The sequence below is a fragment of the Thunnus thynnus genome, chromosome 7 (genome assembly GCF_963924715.1).
Source record: "Thunnus thynnus chromosome 7, fThuThy2.1, whole genome shotgun sequence".
NCBI lineage: Eukaryota > Metazoa > Chordata > Actinopteri > Scombriformes > Scombridae > Thunnus > Thunnus thynnus.
In genome coordinates this window covers 31,997,881-32,018,697 of record NC_089523.1, presented here as the reverse complement: position 1 = coordinate 32,018,697, position 20,817 = coordinate 31,997,881, and the positions used below count along the sequence as shown (strand labels likewise).

General features: G+C 39.3%; 1 protein-coding gene across 1 annotated transcript in view; it reads left to right on the top strand.

Annotated features, from left to right (window-relative positions):
- si:ch211-137a8.2 (uncharacterized protein LOC777613 homolog) overlaps window positions 1-13,356 on the top strand; it is a 39,720-nt gene extending 26,364 nt beyond the window's left edge. Inside the window, exons 10-13 of the mRNA XM_067595510.1 lie at window positions 3,045-3,287; window positions 8,054-8,215; window positions 8,576-8,631; window positions 10,024-13,356. Coding sequence (XP_067451611.1) covers window positions 3,045-3,287; window positions 8,054-8,215; window positions 8,576-8,631; window positions 10,024-10,216 — 654 coding nt within the window. The 3' untranslated portion in view covers window positions 10,217-13,356. The remainder of the gene's footprint in view (window positions 1-3,044; window positions 3,288-8,053; window positions 8,216-8,575; window positions 8,632-10,023) is intronic.
- Window positions 13,357-20,817: the final 7,461 nt, after the last annotated feature.

Genomic DNA, 20,817 nt, shown 5'->3' with positions numbered 1-20,817 from the left:
GCCCTCAGTATTTAAAACAGCCATTATTAAACCACTGCTTAAAAAACCTAATATTGATCCACAAAGTACAGTTTGGTGTACCCCAGGGTTCAGTCTTTGGTCCTATGCTATTTTCTATCTACATGCTTCCCTTTGGTGACATCATTTGCATATATGGTATTAATTTTCATAGCTATGCTGACGATAGACTCCTATATTTACCTGTAAAGCTAAATTTAGACTCTTAAATTTAGAGGCTCTTTGCTCTTAAATGCTGATAAAACTGAGTTAGTAGTAGTTGGACCAGCCAGATATGGGCATTTGTATGAGAATTAGAGTGTTAACATTGATGGCTGTATTATTTTTGAAAGCTCAACCATCAAAAACCTTGCAGTGATTTTTTTATTTTTATTTTTCATTCCTATCTCATATCAAGGCTATAACCAAGACAACATTTTTCATCTTAGTAATGCTGCCAAAATCTGCTGCAGCTATAAAAACAGAAAATTTGACCAAATAACACCCATACTGGCCTCTCTTTACTGCTTACCATATAAGGCCTTGCATGACCTTTCACCAACTTACCTATGTGAGCTAATTATACCATGTACACTGGCACGCCCTCTTCGCCCTTCAGTTTACAAAAAAATGTTGGTTTTGGATACACACACAATACTTGTTAGTAGATCAGTGCATTGTCGGTTTGGTTCTGCACATAGAAAAATGGAGAATTGCCAACCTTATCCTTTTAAATTTTAAGATATTTACAAACATGATGTGTAGGATGACTCCAAAGATGTCGCATCAGGTCCAAATTTGAACAAAACCATGTGGTGTTTTTCTTGTTATTTCACTCTCTCCTTTCTGTTGTTCTGGCCTGACCCAGATGCTGCATGGCCCAGAGGCTTTGACTGTCTGTCTGTCTGTCTCTGTCTCACTCACACAGACACTCACTCTCACTCTCTCTCTTTCAGTCATTTATGTTCAGATACACCAGCTCTCCTAAAAATGTTCTCCATCGCTGGGTGTCAGCTTTATGAGCTGGTTACAACAGCTCACCTCCTCCTCTACTGATTTATTGATGAAGCTGCAGGATGTGGCACCTCTATATGTTGTTGGGTACATCAGTCTCCTTTTTTTTTTTTTAGGTTTATTTTGGCAAGACAAGGGAAGGGAGAAAGGGCGTTTGCCAGCAGAGAGAAACTGAAGGAACCAAAATAAACACAGACGGGCAGAAATCGTCACAGTATCCTCCTGCTAGTACGCAGCCCCCCCCCTCCCCCTCTCTGTGTATCTCTTGTCTCTGTCTGTTTCACACAAATACCCACACTCACTGTTGCACTGCTGATGAACCCCAAAGCCCAATGGGGGAAAGAAACGACCAGAGAGAGAGACACACGTACAACTGCATTAGCATCTGATTACTGATTGCTGCAGCGTCCCCAACAAAGACCTCAGATTGTGTGCGTGTACCCTCTTGTCATCTCACAGGGACTTTTATTTAGATTTTTTTTTTTTTTTGTCGGTGATGAACTCATGACGACGTGATGTCTGCATGCCTTCTCCGCGGGCTTGTCGAGGCGATGTCTGGCCGGAGGACTGGATGTGGTTGTACTTCATTAAATCTATAACCGCGTAGCCTCGCCTGCGGGTGCATGAATGTGACTCAAAACATGTGCCTGCAGAGTTTTGTGTGTACCCCCCCTCCCTCCACCGCCCACTATGTGCCCTAAATGGAGAAAATTTTGGCTACGTCAGTTTTCAGCTCCGTCAATTTCAGGCTTTGCCGCTCCGGTTTAGACTCAGTGTTTTGAAAACACAGCACCGAGGCCAACTGGCCCGGCTTTTGGACAATATTTCTTTTTTTTTTTTTTTGGCTTTGCATTTTTGAGATGATGCATAGCTTCCTTTGTCATTTGCCAAGAAATACCACCTGTTGTTTGTTTTATTTTCTAGCTTCCAGGAAGCCATCACTGGTTTCAGCTCTTACGTGCTGCAGATAATAATTCATTGAAATAAAGATAGAGGCAATTTTTTATTGTGCTGTTCAAATGATCTTGTTGAGGATCAAACTTCATCCTTGACCTTGGAAATGACAAGATTGATTCAGTAGCCGTTTTGGTGCTTTTGACAATATCACATGAGCGTCCTCAGCAGATGAAGTTTGTCCAGTTGTCGTGTATCCGAGCTCCAGAATGAACCTTGAACTGCAGGTCTTTAAAAGGTCTTTAAAACAGAAAGTTGAGCGTCTATAATGCCATTAACCACTGGCCATCTGCTGATGAAGGTCATGTCTTATGATCAAAAGCTCTTGGACTACTCCCAAATGGAACCAGTGGTGAGATTGTTTCCTCAAAGTATGTGTTTGTTGTCTGGAGATCTGTAGTTGTAATTGTTAGAGGTGTCCCAAATCTAAGAACTGAAGTTTGGTTGCTGACGAGCGTTTAATTAATGAATCGGACGACAAGACAACAAGCAAACACACTTTTTATGATGAGGAAAATGTCACACAAACACTTTCTGCATCACTCCTTTTGGGATCATAATTTTGTGCTTCCCTTTTCTGTAAATAGTTGCAGCCTCTAGGAGTTTGTGTTTTCAGTTTTTTGAAGCTTCTTTGTAAGCAGAGCGGTTAGTCGTCCTCTTTTTAAATTCTGCTCGTAAAGCTTTTAATTCAGATTCAAGCTTGAGCTGAGATGCAAATTCTTTTGTTTTTATTGCAGCAACAAAAGATATAATGGAGCTTCTGATAAATGCTTCGGCAGATTTTCACTACATCGCTGTATCAGCATCTACTTGATAATTTTCTTTAATATAAACATTCATTTGCATCACTCAGGATTCAGATGTAACGCCTCTTTAAAGAGTGTTTATATGGAGGGGAAGATTTTCCTAAAACCACTGAGAATTATGGTGTTAATTTCATAATTTCTTGACATTTCTTTGAATGCTCAAGTACATATTTTGGAAGGAGATTAAATCAAAAACATTTTTAAAGGTGTATTAACATATTAACTGGATGGATGATGATCATTTATTGTGTTTATTATCTGTTTACCACACAGCGACGGGAGGGATGGCGTGACCGTGGTCATCGTGGTCTCTTCTCATCGGTCGCAACCGAGGAAGGCGGGACTCGGCTCCTCTCCGAGGATCAGTGGGTGACCTCGACTCCTGACGGACGGGACGGTGAGCCGGTCAGCTTTGATGGCGGGCGTGTGAGGGCGTGGTTGGGAGTTCAGAGCCCCGCCCCTTCAGATAGAGAGACTTCCTGCTGTAAAGCCGTGCAGACTGATGGGGAGGTGAAGGTGAGGTCGCTTTCATTCGCACTGTAGCAACCGTTTGTTGCAACAATAAAGCTTGACCGAAAGATTTTAAATGAAATGCTGCTCAGTTTTTAAATTTAGGCTGTTTAAAAGGGACAGTACACAGTAATAAACCCTGAAAAACAACATTTTAAATCTAATTCAATTGAGTATTTTCATATTTATATTGGTTAACTATAAAAAATATGATCATAGATTTCAGTATTAAGTCCAGAGTAAGATATCTAAAGGTCACATTACCATGAAATCTGCTGTAGTTATTATTCCTGGTCCTGAGTGGATGAATCCTAATGATTTGAATGACCCCGTGACCTTTCCTGTAGTGCCACCCTCAGGATAAACTTTACATTTTTAGCTCCACTAATCATAAGAAGTCTAAATTTAACCACTAGTCATGTTGTCATTTCATTTTGTTTTGACATTCTGTGGTGAAAAGAACCAAAAACCAACGATGAATCGGTGTTTTGTATCCCAAATCTTCCTATCCTCTGTGCCATAGAGCTCCGTTGTTGTCCAAAAAAAAAAAACTCATCAATGAGCCACACTGTTGTGCTGGATGACACCCTCCTTCATCACCATGAACACACACACACACACACACACACACACTGTAGTTTATTTTGACCTCGTCACACACACACACACACACACACACACACACACACACACACCATCCTGCTGCCAGAAATACTCACTGGAGCACCAGCACGTCTTCAGTAGGAACCAGTGAGCTCGGAGCTGAGAACCACAGACCAACACGTTGTTGGTTTCGGACTTTTTATGGGATTTGTTGACAATAAGAAAAAAAAAAAAAAATTGAATGTCACTTTTTTTTTTTTTTTTTTTTTTTTTTGCTGAGCTTGTTTTCTTGTGGAGTTCAGCAGTAACATTCAGCACATGGCATCACATGAACATCATCTGTGTGTGTGTGTGTGTGTGTGTGTGTGTGTGTGTAAAACCTCCTGACCTGAGTCTTTCATTCTTTGACATTCTCACGTAGTCACATACTCGCTCTATCTCACTCACTCTCTCTTTCTCTCTCTCTCTCTCTCTCTCTCACACACACACACACACACACACACACACACACACACACACACACACACACACACACACACACACACACACACACACCGACCAATAAATAAAATGAGCGGCTGACCTTGTGGCGACCAACGTTTTTTATGGGAGCATATTGACGACAAAAGAACTGAACGAGCTCAAAACAAATATGAGCTCTATTCAGTCTGCAGCACAACAATAGAGAGTGTTGAAAGTATGAAATATCAATCATGCCGTTAATTGCTTCTGTCTCTCGAATTCCACTTTTTTTTAGAGTAGCAAGCTTCAACATATTACAAATCAGGTTGGAGGTTAGGTAGTTAAATTCAATTAGACTCTGAAAATTGCTCCATGATAGCTTAAAAAAGTTCATCTGACATCATATGGAGTTTGATTTTTACTAATTTAATAACACATTTAGATGCCGCATGTCTTTATAGATGGCACCACCTTCAGACTGAAACATCTCAAACTATTGGATGTATTGCCATGAAATTGTGTACGGACAGGATGAGTTGTAATCATTTCGGTGACTTTTTCATCTTGCACCATCATGCGATCAAAGTTTTAATTTGTACAATACTCTGTGTAATGATTTAAATACCTGCAAACTTATCATCCAAACCTACCGTCAGCCTCAGACGTTTGTGTTTGGTGTTTATTAACAAAATGATAATGAATTTGAAAGTGGATGGAGGAATCTAATGGGATGATATTTCATTTTCGGGTCGTATTAATCATAATAATCGCTCTGCTCTCAGTGTGATGTTGCACTCTGCTAATTCAGACTGTAACTGCAAACGTTTGTGCAAATCTTCTTTATGCACTCACACACTGGAAAAAATCTGTGCAAATCTTTTTTCGTTTGTTCACAAAATGATCTCCTTACAGATTCAAAAATTAAATGTATTTGTTCAGACAAAGTTTTTACACAATCAAACATTTGAATGTATTCATACAAAATGTTTTCACACTTTCAGATCAACAAATCTCTCCTTGCTCGCTCTCTAATGTTGACTTGCAGACTGAACAGGGCTCAAATTTGTTCACTTTCTTGTGTCATTAATTTACTTCCCTACTTTTTCTCCTCGGATGGGAAGTGAGTCCCCACAATGTGTGTATTTAGAAACAAGAGTTGTGTCCTCACAAGGTCATTAAAACAGGATCTGTACACATAGTATCACTGTGTGTTATCTTTCTCCGTTTACCCGCTAAAGTAAAGATAAGTTCCAGCAAACACACACTCTCACACTGAGTGATGTCGTCTCCCCGAAGACGCTCCATCAACATTCATAATCATCAGCTTTTACATTTTCTCTGAATTCACAGATTCATCCACCTTTTTTGTAAAGATGGATTCCTGAATAACCGTCCTCTATCCTCCCTCTGTTTTCTCTCTCCATTAGACTTCATCGGCCTCAGCTTTCATTTTCTCTCCCTCTCTCTCTCATTACCGGTGAAAGCGTCTATTTATTCTCCTATTTCTCCGTCTCATCCGCTGCTCCTTGGGCCGCCGAATGAATCCATAAAGTCTTGATATATGAGTCGAGTCTGGCTGCACTTTAACTGTCGCCATAAAAACAGGAGAGAAACATGTCGACTTCTTCCTCTCCTCAGCTGTTTTTCCTCTGTCAGTTACAGTTAACTGGAAGAAAAGTTGGTGGATGAGTTTCTCAGGGTCAAATCTGATGACAAAGCGTGTTTGTGTGTGTGTGTTGTAATTGGAGAGGTTTTATGTACATTCATTTGCAGTATGTTAGTTTGACTGAACGTGTGTTTGTGCCTAATAGAATTGGCACTTTCTAATGGAAGTTCATTACTGACAAGAGTATTGAGTGAGGATGAAACAAATTGGAGCAGAAATCAACCTGTAAGTCCAAATTTGAGAGCAGTGAAGTAGAGAAACAAGAGTTTAATCAATGTTTTGGAGCAGCTTGTATACAAACTGAGGGCAGAGCAAGTTCTGCTGGATTTGAGCTTGAAGTTCTGACTTTGCCTTCTGCTTCTCAATGTGCTTCATCAGAGTTTAGGTGAAGTGGTACCATTTTGAAAGGGCAACTGAGCACAAATGAGAGGCCTCTCCTGAGCTCAGTTTGTCGTGTGTGTGTGTGTGTGTGTGTGTGTAGTCTTGAAAACAATCCAAAATCCAAAGAGAATCAATTAACTTTTATCTGATACTGTGTTTCACAGACCAAACACAATCAGCGGAGTCACCACAATGTAAGCGAGAAAAAGACTTGTTTTTTATTTCCCCAAATCGTGACATCGTTGGCCGAAGAGCAAAACCTCCTATCTGAAAAATGCACTTTTTTGAGAAAACCAAAAAAACTTGTTTTCTTGTAGAATGCTATTTGTTAAGGATACTCAATAAATAATACATTGTTTTTGGACTACATTATCATATAATGTGTTAAAAATACCAACTAGATATTAATGCCTCACAAAGTGCAGATAGGAGCTTTTGCACTTGGTGCAAGTTGGAAGAGGTTCAACAACACGCTGCTCTAAATTAAGTTAATAATTCAAATTAAATTAAACATAAAATTAAGTTTGTTTTCAGGTAAAAAGACGTAGTAAATGTAATAGTTACTACATTGTAGTATACTAGGGTCAGAGTTCCTTAAATTCAGTGTATTTGCTTCCTCGTCCGCTGGAAATGAATGTTCAGTGATTGTGTAACTCACTCGTGCTGTAGCCTCTCTACACATCCAGGGACTCTACGTTGTGTTTTTGTTTTGTTGTGTGACTTTTCTGTCACAACGAAAGGAGCAGCCTTCCTTGTTCTCATCATCCAAAGTGAAATCTGCCAATCAGAAAATTCTGCAGATAGGAGGTTTTGCGCTTTGGCCATCGATATCACAACTTGATATCAATTAGAATTGTGTCACAAAACATATTCGTGTCATGCTGGCTCATGCAGAGCAACTACAATTGGCAAGTGATAAAATACCTTATTTTTGTATGTTTGGCACCACTAATACACTGCATGTATCCCTCCTCTGTTGCTCTTTATTAGATTTCTTCCATTTTCTCCCTGTTAAAGGGTTTTTCATGAGTTTTTTTCATATTTTATAATTGAGGGCACACCAGTAGGTATCATAATCAAGAAATATTAAACTTATTGAAATATTGCGACAATAGGCCAACTCAGTGTGAGTCCTGGAGGCACCTGTGAGGTACTTCCATATTGGCTCTGTTGAAGAAAATCACTCAAGGCCTTGTTCAAAGTTTGCTGTGGTGGAAGTGGTTTAATAGCATTCTGGAAATGCTATTAAAGTGAGCTCTACCGTAAGATCAAACAATTGGTAACCAAAAGGTAGGGAGGAAGGGCATTTGCATACAGGATCAAGGCAGCATAGTAAGGCGGGGGGCGGGGGGGGGGACTCTCAGGTAGCTGAAATCAAGGGAGCAAAAACAGGAGGGGGTGCTGCATTCAGGCAGGATCAAAGAGGTCAAATCAGCAGGGGTCAAAGGCAGGAAAGACAGTTGGCAGTGGTAGTCGCTGCTTGGTTTGCACCAAACTACATGGTAATCTAGAAAAGAAGTTCTGGCATTAACAGAGCACAATGACAGACATGAATTGTGGCTAAATGTTTGAAATCTGATGTCACCATTTTTTTTTCTGCAACCCATTTTAAGATTTCAAACATAACGTCTTTGTATTGTCTTTGTGTTTTATGTTACAGTACTACCTGGATGAACCCGAGCAGCTGCGTCCTCATGCCGTTGACGGCCAAAGTCACCGTGACAACACACAAAAGCCTTTTCTTAGCCCCTCCCCTTCACCGTCACATGACCTAAAAGCTACACCTGATTGGATGTGGCATCAATATCCATCAAATCTACAGGTGAGTTGATGGCGAGGTTCAGTTATCTTGCCTTTGGATAAACAAGATAAATTGGTGCTGTTGTTGAAAGTAAAGTTTTTCAGTAATACAGTGTTGAGGCTGCCAGAGGATTTCATCTTTTCATAGTAATATTAAAGTGTCAAAAAAATATAGTATTGATTTATTGGTGGAAACTTTAAACACAGCCCCTTTTAATAAGTAGTAGTAATAATAAGTAGTTTCACAAGACCTCAGGGGAGAAATAAACTCTCTGCATACAGATATTTACGAGCGTCTGATATATTCTTAAAGTTTTCATGTGAAAACTAAGAAATGTTGCCTCAAACCACTGAGGATGAACAAAAGTTCTCTGTTCTTCAGGCTGAAGAAGAGCCATCCTGTTATGAAGACGCTGAGCGACTTCTCTCCGAACAAAGGTGAGAAAACACAGAAACCCTCTTGAGTTGTAGTACACAGATGGAGCGATAAAGGATATAGATCAGCTGTAATTTGCAGGATATTTCTAAAACCACAGAGATAAGGGGAACAGTGTCCTTTATGTCTCAACAAAAAAATTGCATGTTAAAGCACGTAAGGTCAGTGGCTGACAAACACTTCTTTGATTGGGTAATTAGATGAGCAATTTAACTTCTCAGGTAGCGTTCAGTGTTTTGTTCTGGTCCATCCTTACTGGTCTGTTTTTGACAGATCTACCCTTGTCTGTGAGGGATGTGTATACTTTATAATATCTATGGAGTGTCCATTCACAAATCAACACACAATCTCTGTTTAATTGAGCCAAATATTCTATTTGAATGATGTAATACTGACCTGCATCAAGATGCTGCGCAGTCTGTTTAATCAGTTTCATCAATAAGTAGAAGTGAAAACTGTTTAATAACTTTATTCTGCCGCGGTTTCCAGATTAAACTCACTGAAATAAATAATAACTGCTTATAAAGTCAATTAACTAAACTGTAGCCCAGAATTTGTCTCTGTTGTACCTCTTATTAATACCAAGTTACTTATCTTTCAAGGAAACTACAGACCTATAAAATTAAGCATCACAGTTTTATTACGCAACATGAAGGTCTAAATGCTGTTTCAAAGTCTTCTCCATGATCCCAGGAATACAATTCTGTTGGAGAATAATGAATCCTTTTTTAAAGAGTCTAAAAATACTGTAAAAAAAAATACCCACAACGTGTAAGTTATTAATTGTAGAAGACAGCAATGGAAGACCTGGCACAAGTAAGAGTTCAGGGTCGGCACAGTCCAGTCAGAGGCCCAAAAGGACATCCAGCCCATTAAAGCACTTAAGCTGGAGCAACTTTGCTCCATTGCTGCATTGTGATAATTTATATTCTCTCATCCTGCACAGTTTGGCTGTGTTGTCTACCAATTCTTGCCAGTTGCTGAGAAATTGTATGGTCCTTTTAGTTTCTTATCACAGACTCTTCAAATACTAATGAGTATGTTGTGTATGAGTACATGTTTGTTGGTCGAACAAGCGTTCTCCACTGTCCTTCTTTTTTAAAGTTCGATTTATCTGCTCCATACAGATGCAGCAGTAAAATGGTTGGTGTTATAGTTGTCCACTTCACTGGTCACAATCGACTGCACTGCCAGCAAACCCTGAAAATGTTATTACAATGGATACAGTGGAAAAAGTTCCAGCCAATCACAGTCCTCCATTTGTCGCCCAAATGTAGATTTTTTTCCGGCTCCAGTAACCAGTAAGACAGCTGGTCTTAACACCGCCACAGTTAGGGTTTGTTGAGCAGACAGTCGAGACACTAACACCTCCGCCTGTTCCCTCCCCTCCACAGTGTGACCCAGAGCAGGAGGGCTCCCTCGTCCCTGCTCTCCCCAGCACTCCTCTACCTCCTTCTGGCTGCAGCTCTGGCTCTGTTGGTTTGTCTGATCTGGGGCTTCCTGGAGCCTCCGTGCCACCGTAGCAGCAGGATGCCGCGTAGCCTCCACCTGGCGCTGAGATACGTCAACGGACCACCACCAACCTGAAGACCATCTAGAGACTTTCAGATAGTTTGGACAAGGCACTTTCTTCTGGCAAAAATTAGCTTAATAACAGCATGACAGAAATCTTCAGGGAGAGAAAAAAGTGGGATACTAAGGCCTTGAATCAGGGGCGTCAAACATACCTCAAGGACCACCATACAGCAGTTCTGGATTGTTTTTCTGCCCATTTTCCATTGTTAATTTCCATTGTTAGCAGGGATTTCTGGCACAACTTGACTTATTTCCAAGGTGCATGCAGAAGGAAAGTAGTCGGAAGACGTCAAAACTGCAGCAACACTTAATGCCTTTCAGCTTTTGGCCTTCATAAACCTTAGATGACTCTGATGAAACACATTGGTTTTACAATAAAATTGTTGTTGTGTTGCTGGAGTTTTGACCTCTTCAGACTTATTTCCATTGTTAGCCATGTAACAAATTACAAATTAAGCTCCTTCACAGGGTAAATTTTGGTTGCTGTATTGGTCTAGTGTAAGTCATGTTTTTAGGGATGCAACCTTTGAGAATTATTAATAGTTAATGGGTTGTAATTAACAAACCACAAGAGGGTGCTGGAGGTTTCACTGGCTAGCTTGCAGCAGCTTTGATTAAATCTGAAGTTTGTTTAATATTTTTAAACTCTCCCTGAAAGCTGGAAACGTGGGTAACAAGGCTATTATTCCACCAAGAGACAAAACCAAATCAGATTGCCTTCAATACATCCAAATAAGCTCAATTTCAATATATTGTTCCAGAATCTCGTCTTTCTCTATTCTAGCTTTTGATCTGAGCTCAGTTCTTTCCTGTAATTCTCAATATGAGCCGTCTGTTAAATGAACACAGTGTAAACATTATGTTTCTTAGAATTTAAATATGTCCATGTCACCTAGAAAGTGCTGTTAAGCCAACATGAAAACATGTCTTGTTACATCAGGTACTAAACTATATTTATTCAGTTTGAGCCCATGCCTTAATGAAAAAAAAATAACTATAGCAGAATGTATGCTAACGGAAAGTTGTAATAAATATGTAATGATATACCTTTATTTACCTGATTTTTGGTCGATAGCATTCGTGACTGCCTTACTCACCAGACTAATGCTACGTTGTTGTAGCATTAGCTGGTTAGATGTCCACCTTAATTCAAAGTTGTAAATCTGATATGGTTGGTTGTAATTCCAACGTTTAAGAAGTCAAGCTTGGAAAAACCAAAGAAGAAATCTGGATGCTGTTTTTTGTTAAATGTAAAACCCTGATTCCACAGCAGCGGCTAGGCTAATACTGTTAGCTAGTTAGTACAGAAAATGGCAACTGTAAGAATACGTTTAGATCACATGTTGCAAGAAAGTTGAATGTCTTTAGAGAATTAATCATTTTATAACAGTGTTAGCTTGAATACCAATATGTTAGTCAGGAGTTTAGTGTTGAAAAACAGTACAATACAGGATAATTGACAATAAGGGATTATTTTCGAAAAAATCACAGCGTTTCTTACCCATAGGTCTGACTTGTAGGGCTCTTTAAGGGCTATTTATTTCCAATTTTCCAGATTGGAAATCTTAATCAGCGAGTTTTGGGTGATGTTGAAACGCAGCGTTAGCGCTGTAGGGAGGTGATCTAACAGACCTTTATGACCCACCATGTTGTTCATAAAACCTTCTAACATGTTTTGGGTTTTATATTTAATGAAGCATAGTCATAGTTTTGACATGAAAAGATTTACTGCCTTGCTTACATGTCTTTTATATATGTGCTAGTAAACTAACATGCAGGATGTAGCTAACAAGCTAGCTTTTTGACTTTCTGTAAATAACTATGTAACGACTTGCCATTCATGTCAATATTATGAAGTATTTTGTACTTTATCAATCACTAACTGCCTTGTTAAAGCATTATAGCACTTGCATTAATAATCCACTTGGATCTTTTGTAACAAGCTGTATATTGACTGTGCAAAATCACATATTCTACACATGACTGTTATTTTCTAAAGCAACTATTTTCTAAAGCATTTTCTCTGTATTTTTCTCCTCTGTTTTGAGGCCAGATTATTTTCCTGGAAATCAATTATGGCTATTTTTATCAAAGTGAAATTGTTCTTTGGTAAAAGGGTACATACTCTAAAAATAAATCTGCACTTGTAAATGCATTACCATGTAACAATAACACAACTTTGACTACAGTGACTAAAGATGTGATGATGAAGTCTCTGCAAGCTGATTTTTCAAAGAAATAAACTGAAAAACCGTGAAGAGCTGGAAGGAAGTAAATCAATCGAACAACTGGTGGATGACTTAGAAAATGATGGCAGGGATGTAAAGTTTATCTGATGTATTGAATGGGCTACAACATAAAACAAGCTGTTATGGTGTTTGAAAGCAAAGTGTGATTTATCTTTGATGTGCTCTTGCTGTGGAAGACTGATTTTTATGTTTTTACTGTCCACTAACAGTGTCAATATGTGTTACAGTTTAATGAAGGTGCCGTCTGCTTTATTTTGTGTTTTATGTGACGCTGAAGTGTTTTTGTTAATCAGCATCATGTCCTAGCTCTAAAAGAGGGTCTGTTTCATTCATCAACCATATGGATTTTCTTTGTAGTACATCCTGCTCGCTGTGTGAGGCGGTTTGCCAAAGCTTGACCTTTGACCTCAGGCTCTCTCACAGACAAAAAAATAGGCTAAAGACCCAGCAGGGTGTGGGATTAGGATGGTAGACTGGACTAAAAAAAAAAAAAAAATGTTTTGTCATTAGATCATTGGATATATTCTCTTTAAGAGGATAATATATTGTGAATTTATTTTGTTACGTTGATCCAGTAGCTTGTCAGAGCTGCATGTGTGACTTAAAACAGAAATGTCTGACTTTCTCAGGGGAAGATGTCAGTCCAGGTTCCCTACAAATACAATTTCAGAAGGATCAAAGTATCAAACCTGCTGTCGGCAGGCTGCATGACAATAATGAAGATGATGTGTGTCTTAAGGCCTTTGAAAAAGGGAACTTAGTGAGTCATCTGCCATCTAAAATGTATCTTTTTTTTGTTAAAAAATGTTCAATATTTCAAAATCAGATGATTACATCCAATCAAATGTTCATTTTTTTACACAAGTGTCTGAATATAACAAATAAAATGAATTGTAAGTAACATTTTTACTTTCTTGATAAGTCATTTAGTCACTTTTGTGTTTATTTTGTCTGAGTGCAACACCTGTTTCTTATGTATAGAATGTATTTGAATGGGCCATCCAAAAGACTTAAGTTTCTTCCGTATATAAGAAGTCTGAGTGAAAAGCATTTGAGAGTGGAGATTCATTGGTAGGTATGCTGTATGATCTATTCATGTGCAATACTGGTATTGGAAAAAGTCCCTAAACAGAGGTTTGTTGGAGGATGAGCTGCTTTTTTTTTTATAAGTTTTTTTTTTTTTTAGCTCAGACTCCAAATATAAAAGTGTAAAATCCAGGGGCCAGATTTATAAATTATGCATATTCACAAAAGCAACATGCATGCACAGGTTTCCCACACATAACCTTGTAAATATAAAAGCAGAATACGCACATCTAACACATACTTCAGACCACATGTTCACATGGTTTTCTAGAGCGACTTCAGGGTAATATGACACGGTGAAGAAAGAAACATTAGGTTAAAGATAGAATACAAATATTATCTCTTTAGACTGTTTGCCAGTTTTACTGACTGCAGATTTAAACATTTGTTTAATATTCTCGCAATATTTTATAATTTTTTTAAATTTTTATTTTACAACAGTTGGACTGTAAAAATGCAGGTAATGTCTACAATAAATATCTGTATTTTTTTTAAAAATTCTCTGCAGAATAACTAAAGTTTTTTTTTACTGTTATTTGATGGTAAGTGTTTGGCAACTTTTGCTGCCTGACTTTTTATCATTTTCTTACTATTTATTTATTTTATTTATTTTACATTTTTTTACATTAAATTTAAAGTTTTGGTTTAACAGAAAACAGAAAGTTGCCTTTATTTTACATTCAGTAATAGGATGTGTATTTTTTTGTATTTTTACATAGAATTCAATGTAATTTAACATTCAAGACCATTAAGTAATTGAATAATTCTGTTAAAAAAAAAACAAAAAAACTATTAATTTACAGATTACAGCCTTTATTTTATGGTGAATATTTTTAATAAAAATAATTTACTGTGTTTTTATGGCATTTACTCTTAATTTAGAAAAAAAAAAAAACTTAAAAAAAATAATACAGTAAATTTCTGTGAGATACTTTTTTTTGGTACTGTACAGGTAGGTAATTACTTTTGTGATCACTTTGTAAAGTCTGTTTCAAAGTCAAACTTAAACATGATAAAAAAAAATAAAAATACTCACGGTAAGTCAAACTTTTCAATTTAGTTTCTTGGCAGAAATGGACTTCCATAATACACTCCTGCAATTAATGTTTGCTTTTAAAAAAAAAAAAAAAATCGTGACCGTCATCTTTCATCACTTTATCATTACATGAACATTTAAATGATGTCACTGAATGTTTTGCAGAACCATCTTTTATTAATGTTCCTGTCTGCCAGTAGGTTGGTTTGACTGCACATGGTTTGGTAAAAGCATTCATATTATATTTTAATTTAAACACTCACACAGATTCAGATTTTATTGCCAGTGTAAAAGTTTTAAACTTTTGTAACAGTGACTACTTCAGTTTTCTCAATTTACAGAACAACACAGTGGTTTCAGTTTTGAATATTAATCGTCTGTCTGCAGGTTAAATCTATGGAAGACACCATGTAATGTTCAAGAGCTGTGCACTCAGTGTTGTTCCTGCAGGTAAGGGAAGAGGTGTGTGTGTGTGTGTGTGTGTGTGTGTGAGTAAGTGAATGACGGCAAGTTTTACATTTACGTGTCTTACAGCAGATTTGCATGCTGGATCTCATGCTGTGCTCACGTGCCTGAAGAACGTTGAGTCACTGCTAATACATTTAGCAGGGATTAACGGTGCAGAACAAGCAGCCTGCGCATGTGTGTGTAGCCATGTTCAGTAAGAGTGCAGTGGGAAGTAGAGCTGGGCCATGTATCAATATTATATCAATATGGAGATATGAGACTAGACTAGACAATATTTAAAGGCTGCATTACAGTAAAGTGATGTAATTTAATTTTCTGAATTTACCAGACTGTTCTAGCTCTTCTATTATTTGCCTTTACCCACTTAGTCATTATATTATCATTACTGGTGATTATTTATCATAATTCTCATTATGTAAATATATTGTGAAAGCACCAATAGTCATCCCTAAAATACTGTTGCAATATTGATATCAAGGTATTTTGCCCAGCCCTAATGGGAAATCATTCTCATTGTCTGTCAGTAGGAGGTTTGTGGGCGCTGATGTGTGTATGAGTTACACACACACACACATCATTATAACTACCAATAAAAATGTAACAATGGTTGGAAAATCCTTCGTGTGTGTGTGCAGAGACAAATTTTATGAAAAGGCAAGGCATGCAACTGCTTGGGGCTCCCCCGAGGGCTGATTCACACTGTCTCAAAATGTGAGAATCCCTCCTTAACTGCAGCACCATTACAGTGACAACCAGTAATGGGAAACTCCCAGTGGCGTCTTGTTTCCACCGGGCACGACTGTGTCACGTTCCGGCTGCAACGCTGTCTTGTTCCATCCTAAAAATGAGATATTTGGAGCTTTTTGCTGAGCAGATCAGTTAGATATAATGTAGGGAGGAATAATACAAGCAAAAACAATGATGATGATGTCTGATGAAGAGCTGCAGACAACCAGCACACTTCCAACAGATGCCCTGCTGTGTAATGGAAAAACACTTACACCTCCACTCCAGTCATGGCTCGGTGTAATTACCCCCAAAACACTGGAAAAATGCCAGAAAGTTAGCGGAACAGAGCAGTGAACTTCTTTATATGGAGCAGATGACCATATAAAGAAATTCGTCACCAGCTGACGTCAGCTCAGGCTGAAAGTGGAAAAAAACATTAGAAATCGAGCGTTCAGAGCAGTTTGAAGCTGCTGCTTTTCCCTCACATGGATTACTTCTACATATATTTACCTCATTACCTCATTGACACCTTGGCTGTGTTTAATATGAACATCTGATATTATAATATTATATACATACATGACTACAAGATAACAAGGAAAAGCATAAAAAGTCCCCTTTAAGTAATTCAAATGGAATAAATAAAAAAGATGATAGGATAATATACATCAATAAGGCCATAAGGAATATTTAACCCTCCTGTTGTCCTCGGGTCAAATTTGACCCATTTTCAAATGTTTTTTATATCACAAATATGGATTTCTTTCATCTAATTGCCTATAAATCACATGGATGGTTCCATATCACACACTTTGCAAGTAAAAGTAATCACTACTTTCATTGAATTTTAGGTGTTTTATTAAAATTTATAGCATCTGTGGACTTTTGTCCTCCGGAGACAAAATTGACCCGGGAGGACAAAAGTTGCACGGTCGATGGGAAGACAACAGGAGGGTTACAGATTCATACTTTGTGAATATGCTGTTGCTGCTCAGTATTATAGGAGTTTATCTTGTGAGTCAGCTGGATTCGTCAGTGTGAATCCATCTTGTCAGGTTTTGAGTTATGTGCTTGTGTCCTACGAGGATTCTCTCGTGATCTCGCGAATCCAGCTGCTGCCTTACAAGGTAAGACGGTGATAGACAGATGGTTCATCCAATCACCTGCCAAGTAGTTTTTTTTGAAAGTGCATGCCCTTTTTTCCCCCCAAACAGTTTCCAAGGACAATTTCTCAGATGGTTTTGTGTAACAAGCCATCTGGCACGTCAGGTTATCATAGAGTAGCTATTTCTTATCTCTCCACAGGAACGCTGGTGAAATTCCTATCAACATAAAAAAGGGAACAAGACCCCCCTCCAGGTCCTGGTCCTGGTTAATGCAAGTTCATTGCATCCTAATGGTGTTGGTGAGATATGCCATGCCTTCTAAAAATCATCATGATAATATATTCTGTTATTTTTTCTTATCAGGTCCATTTAGCAACAGCAACAACACCGTCCATAACTATGGAGTTTATTATTTATTATTATTATTTATTATTATTACTGTTAAGTAATCAGATGAGAAGATAATTACATTTGTTTTTTCTGCTAACATTAGTGTGAAAAATGTTTAGGCCAGATATTGATGAACTCTGATTTCACAATATGAGGTTTGCTCCCAAAGAGAAAGAACTTTTTAAAGAGTTTTAAGTTTTAAGTCATTTGTTATTTATATATATATATTTTTAAAATATATTTATATACTTTTTTACTTTATACCTTTTTAGTTTTTTTACATTGATCTTATTTCTTAAATATTTAACTATGTTTTTATTGTAACTGAGGAGTTTATTACGTTTGTTTTTTGCTATTAATATATAAACACTTTTTGATTAATATTTGATTATTTAATAGGTGTTTTGGGGAACGTAACGGCAGTGAAAGTCGGTCAAAAGAGCCCTGTGGGATTTTCTGCCCGAGGCCCCATCAGACTCTATGTGTGTGTGTGTGTGAGTGTGTGTGTGTGAGTGTGTGTGAGTGTGTGTGTGTGTGTCACGATGAAGAGACTGAGGGGGCTCAGTTAAAAATTGCGAGGGGGGCAATTTTTTCATAAAACAATATTAATTGATTTAACCGTGCAATAGCCTCAGAAAGGCTACGTAACGACATAAGGCTACTGTTTCAAAGTCAAAGAATACATTTATTAATCAGAGCACTCACAGAAGAACGTAGCTCTCTCTAGCAGAGCGCTAAATATTATATGATTCTCATATATATAAAATATGAACTATTCTCTGTCAAAATCAGAAACAGCTGTTTGCAGCTTGCATCTCTCTCTCTCTCGCTGACTGTCCCCTCACTTCCCTGTCGTTTCCCCTCTCTCTGTGGATTGGTACAACGGGGGGGAAATAAAAATAGGGCCGAAAGTTCTATTTATAACCACGAAAAGCAAACAGGCGAAGAAACTGAACTAAGTGACATGTTCTGTCTATTTATCTCCACTCCGTTACATTACTATGGACAGTGTGGCCCTAGTAGGCACCTATGCTAATCATATTAATCATAAAGGCCAGTGTCTATGCTATCAGTCCAGTACAACCTAGTCAGGCAGGGCAGGAAGGTGTAGGAGCGGCCCCCCACCTTGACTTAGACAGCCATCAGCTCCTGGAGGATTCTGGGTAATTCTCCCCAAGGCCACAATGCCTCAGATAGATGGAGATGTGCTGCACAGAGAGTTTATAGCTATTGCTAATTCTCAACTCTTGTCCATGTGATGTTTGGTGTGTCAGAGTACCACCACTTGCAGGCTGGGAAGATAGGACCTAAGGAAGTTCCTCCAGAAATGCTCTGCAATCAGCTGACTGTGCCTCCATCTCCTTCTGCCAAGAAGCTCCGACTGTGGGTTCACTACTTGCAGCCATAAGCAAGGTGTTCAGGGTGACAGGGTCAGGATTGGCAACGTCAGACGGCACATATCCTAAGGGCTTTGAGTTGAGGATCTCTTCAACTTTGATGAGTACAGCCCTCAGGACCGCTTCAGTGACAGTCTGGACTCCAAGTGTAACTTGGAAGGCTTGTTTGAGGGGCCTGATCTCTCTCTCTCCCAGCAGCCACCAAAGTGGGGTGCACTCGGTGGATTGAAGGAGAATCTGATTTGTCGGGGAACAAGCTGGGTTTGAAGCTCTGGCTGGAAGGAGGCAAAGGCTTCCTTTAGCTTTTGTTCTCTTCCTCGGAAATTAGTGCCTTGATCCGAGAGAAGTTCAAACGGCTTGCCCCTGCGAGCCACAAATCTCTGCAGTGCCACGAGAAAAGAGCCAGTATCAATACTGGAGAGAAGATCGAGGTTCACAGGGGAGTTTTTCCCTTACCGCTGTCGCTAAGTGCTGCTCATGAGGGGAATTGTTGAGTCTCTGTAAATTAAAGAGCACAGTCTAGACCTGCTCTATGTGAAAAGTGCCCTGAGATAACTTTTGTCACTATATAAATAATATATAAATACTATATAAATACTAATAAATATTTGAATATTACCCCCATCTCATTTCTCCGGCCTACTTTGATAGTGTAGGGGCCAAAAAAATCTAGTCCTGTAGAGTAGAAAGCTGGCTTGTGCAGGTGTAGTCTGGGGCAAGTTGGACATTTCGGGGACCTCTGGCTTGCTACGCCGTTTCCTACGATCAGTGCGCTGTCGTTGGTGGCGTCTGACAGCCTCTTGTCTCCGGAGAACCCAATAATATCACCACATTACGGCAAACACACGCTCTGCACCTGGATGATGTAGCTGCTCATCAAAGGTTTGTTTGATTAGCTGGGTGATTTTGTACTTGGGGTCGAGTACAACCAGATGAACGGTCTCTACGTCAAGGGAGGGGCGGTGGCGTAGGCAGCCACCCACGAGGATCAGCTCAACAATGCTGTCTAGCACCGGGGACAGGGTGAGGAGACGACCCTACCTTAGCTGTTGGAGGTCTGCTGGAAAACAGTCATGCTGTGCTCACTATAGGAGGATGTTCTCCACCTCTCTGTAATCATCTGCTGTGAGTGGTGCGTTTGGTCTCCGTTGGCTTTGAAATCGGGCACTGGTGGACTTGAGGGTACTGCTGTGAGACCACAAAAGGCTGTTTTTCTCAATTCCTCACTGTCGATAGAGATAGGTTGTGTGTGTGGTGATTCCAGCCACTGGTCTGAGCTCTCCTGTAGGATATCACCGGTTGGGCTACGGGCCGAGTCCACATTGCACCATGACTCTCTGTCAGTGAGGTTCTGTATCTTGGCAACCTGCGTGCCCACAAACACCTTGAATCTGCAGGAGTCTGACTGTAGCCAACTGAGCACAGCGGTGGAGTCTGTCCAGAATGTGAAGTGGCGGATGGAAAGGGTTGACTCCTCCTCCTTCTCCCACAGCCTCCTCTCGCCAACTGTGCCCCTGTCAGCGCCGCACACAGCTCCGGGCGAGGGATGGATTGTAGTTTGCTTTGTTAGCTTTGCGGCCACACGGGAGCGGGCTGTGAGAAATGAAACCTCCACTTTGCCACTGAGACTCTCTGTCTGGAGATACACCACAGAGTCATATGTGTGTGTGTGTGTGAAGCTCTCTCTCATGTCAGCTATGAAGTGTGTGTGTTGTGTGTACTGAAACATGTGCACAGTGTGTGGCAGTCATTCTCAATAACTGTCAACAGTAGTGTGTGTGTGTGAGTGTGTGTAAGACGTACAGTCACTGTTTATTGAGTGCTAGTAGTGGATTGTGTGTGTGTTTTTTTATGTCATGTCACTCCCTGTTTGTGTTTCTCAGCCTGTGATCTTTCTGTTGTATGTGTGTGTGTGTGTGTGTGTGTGTGTTACTGTATTTCCTTGTTAATTTGCCTGTTTTTCTTCTTCATGTAGAGAAAGTTTGCTTCAGTGTTTCTTGTTCTATGAGAATCTTTGTGTGTGAGCAGCAGTTGCGAGTGACTCAACTGATAATATTCCTTTTATTCGTGTGACTCTGCAGTCGTGCTCTTCCGTATGTGTGTGTGTGTGTGTGTGTGTGTGTGTGTGTGTGTGTGTGTGTGTGTGTTCGCG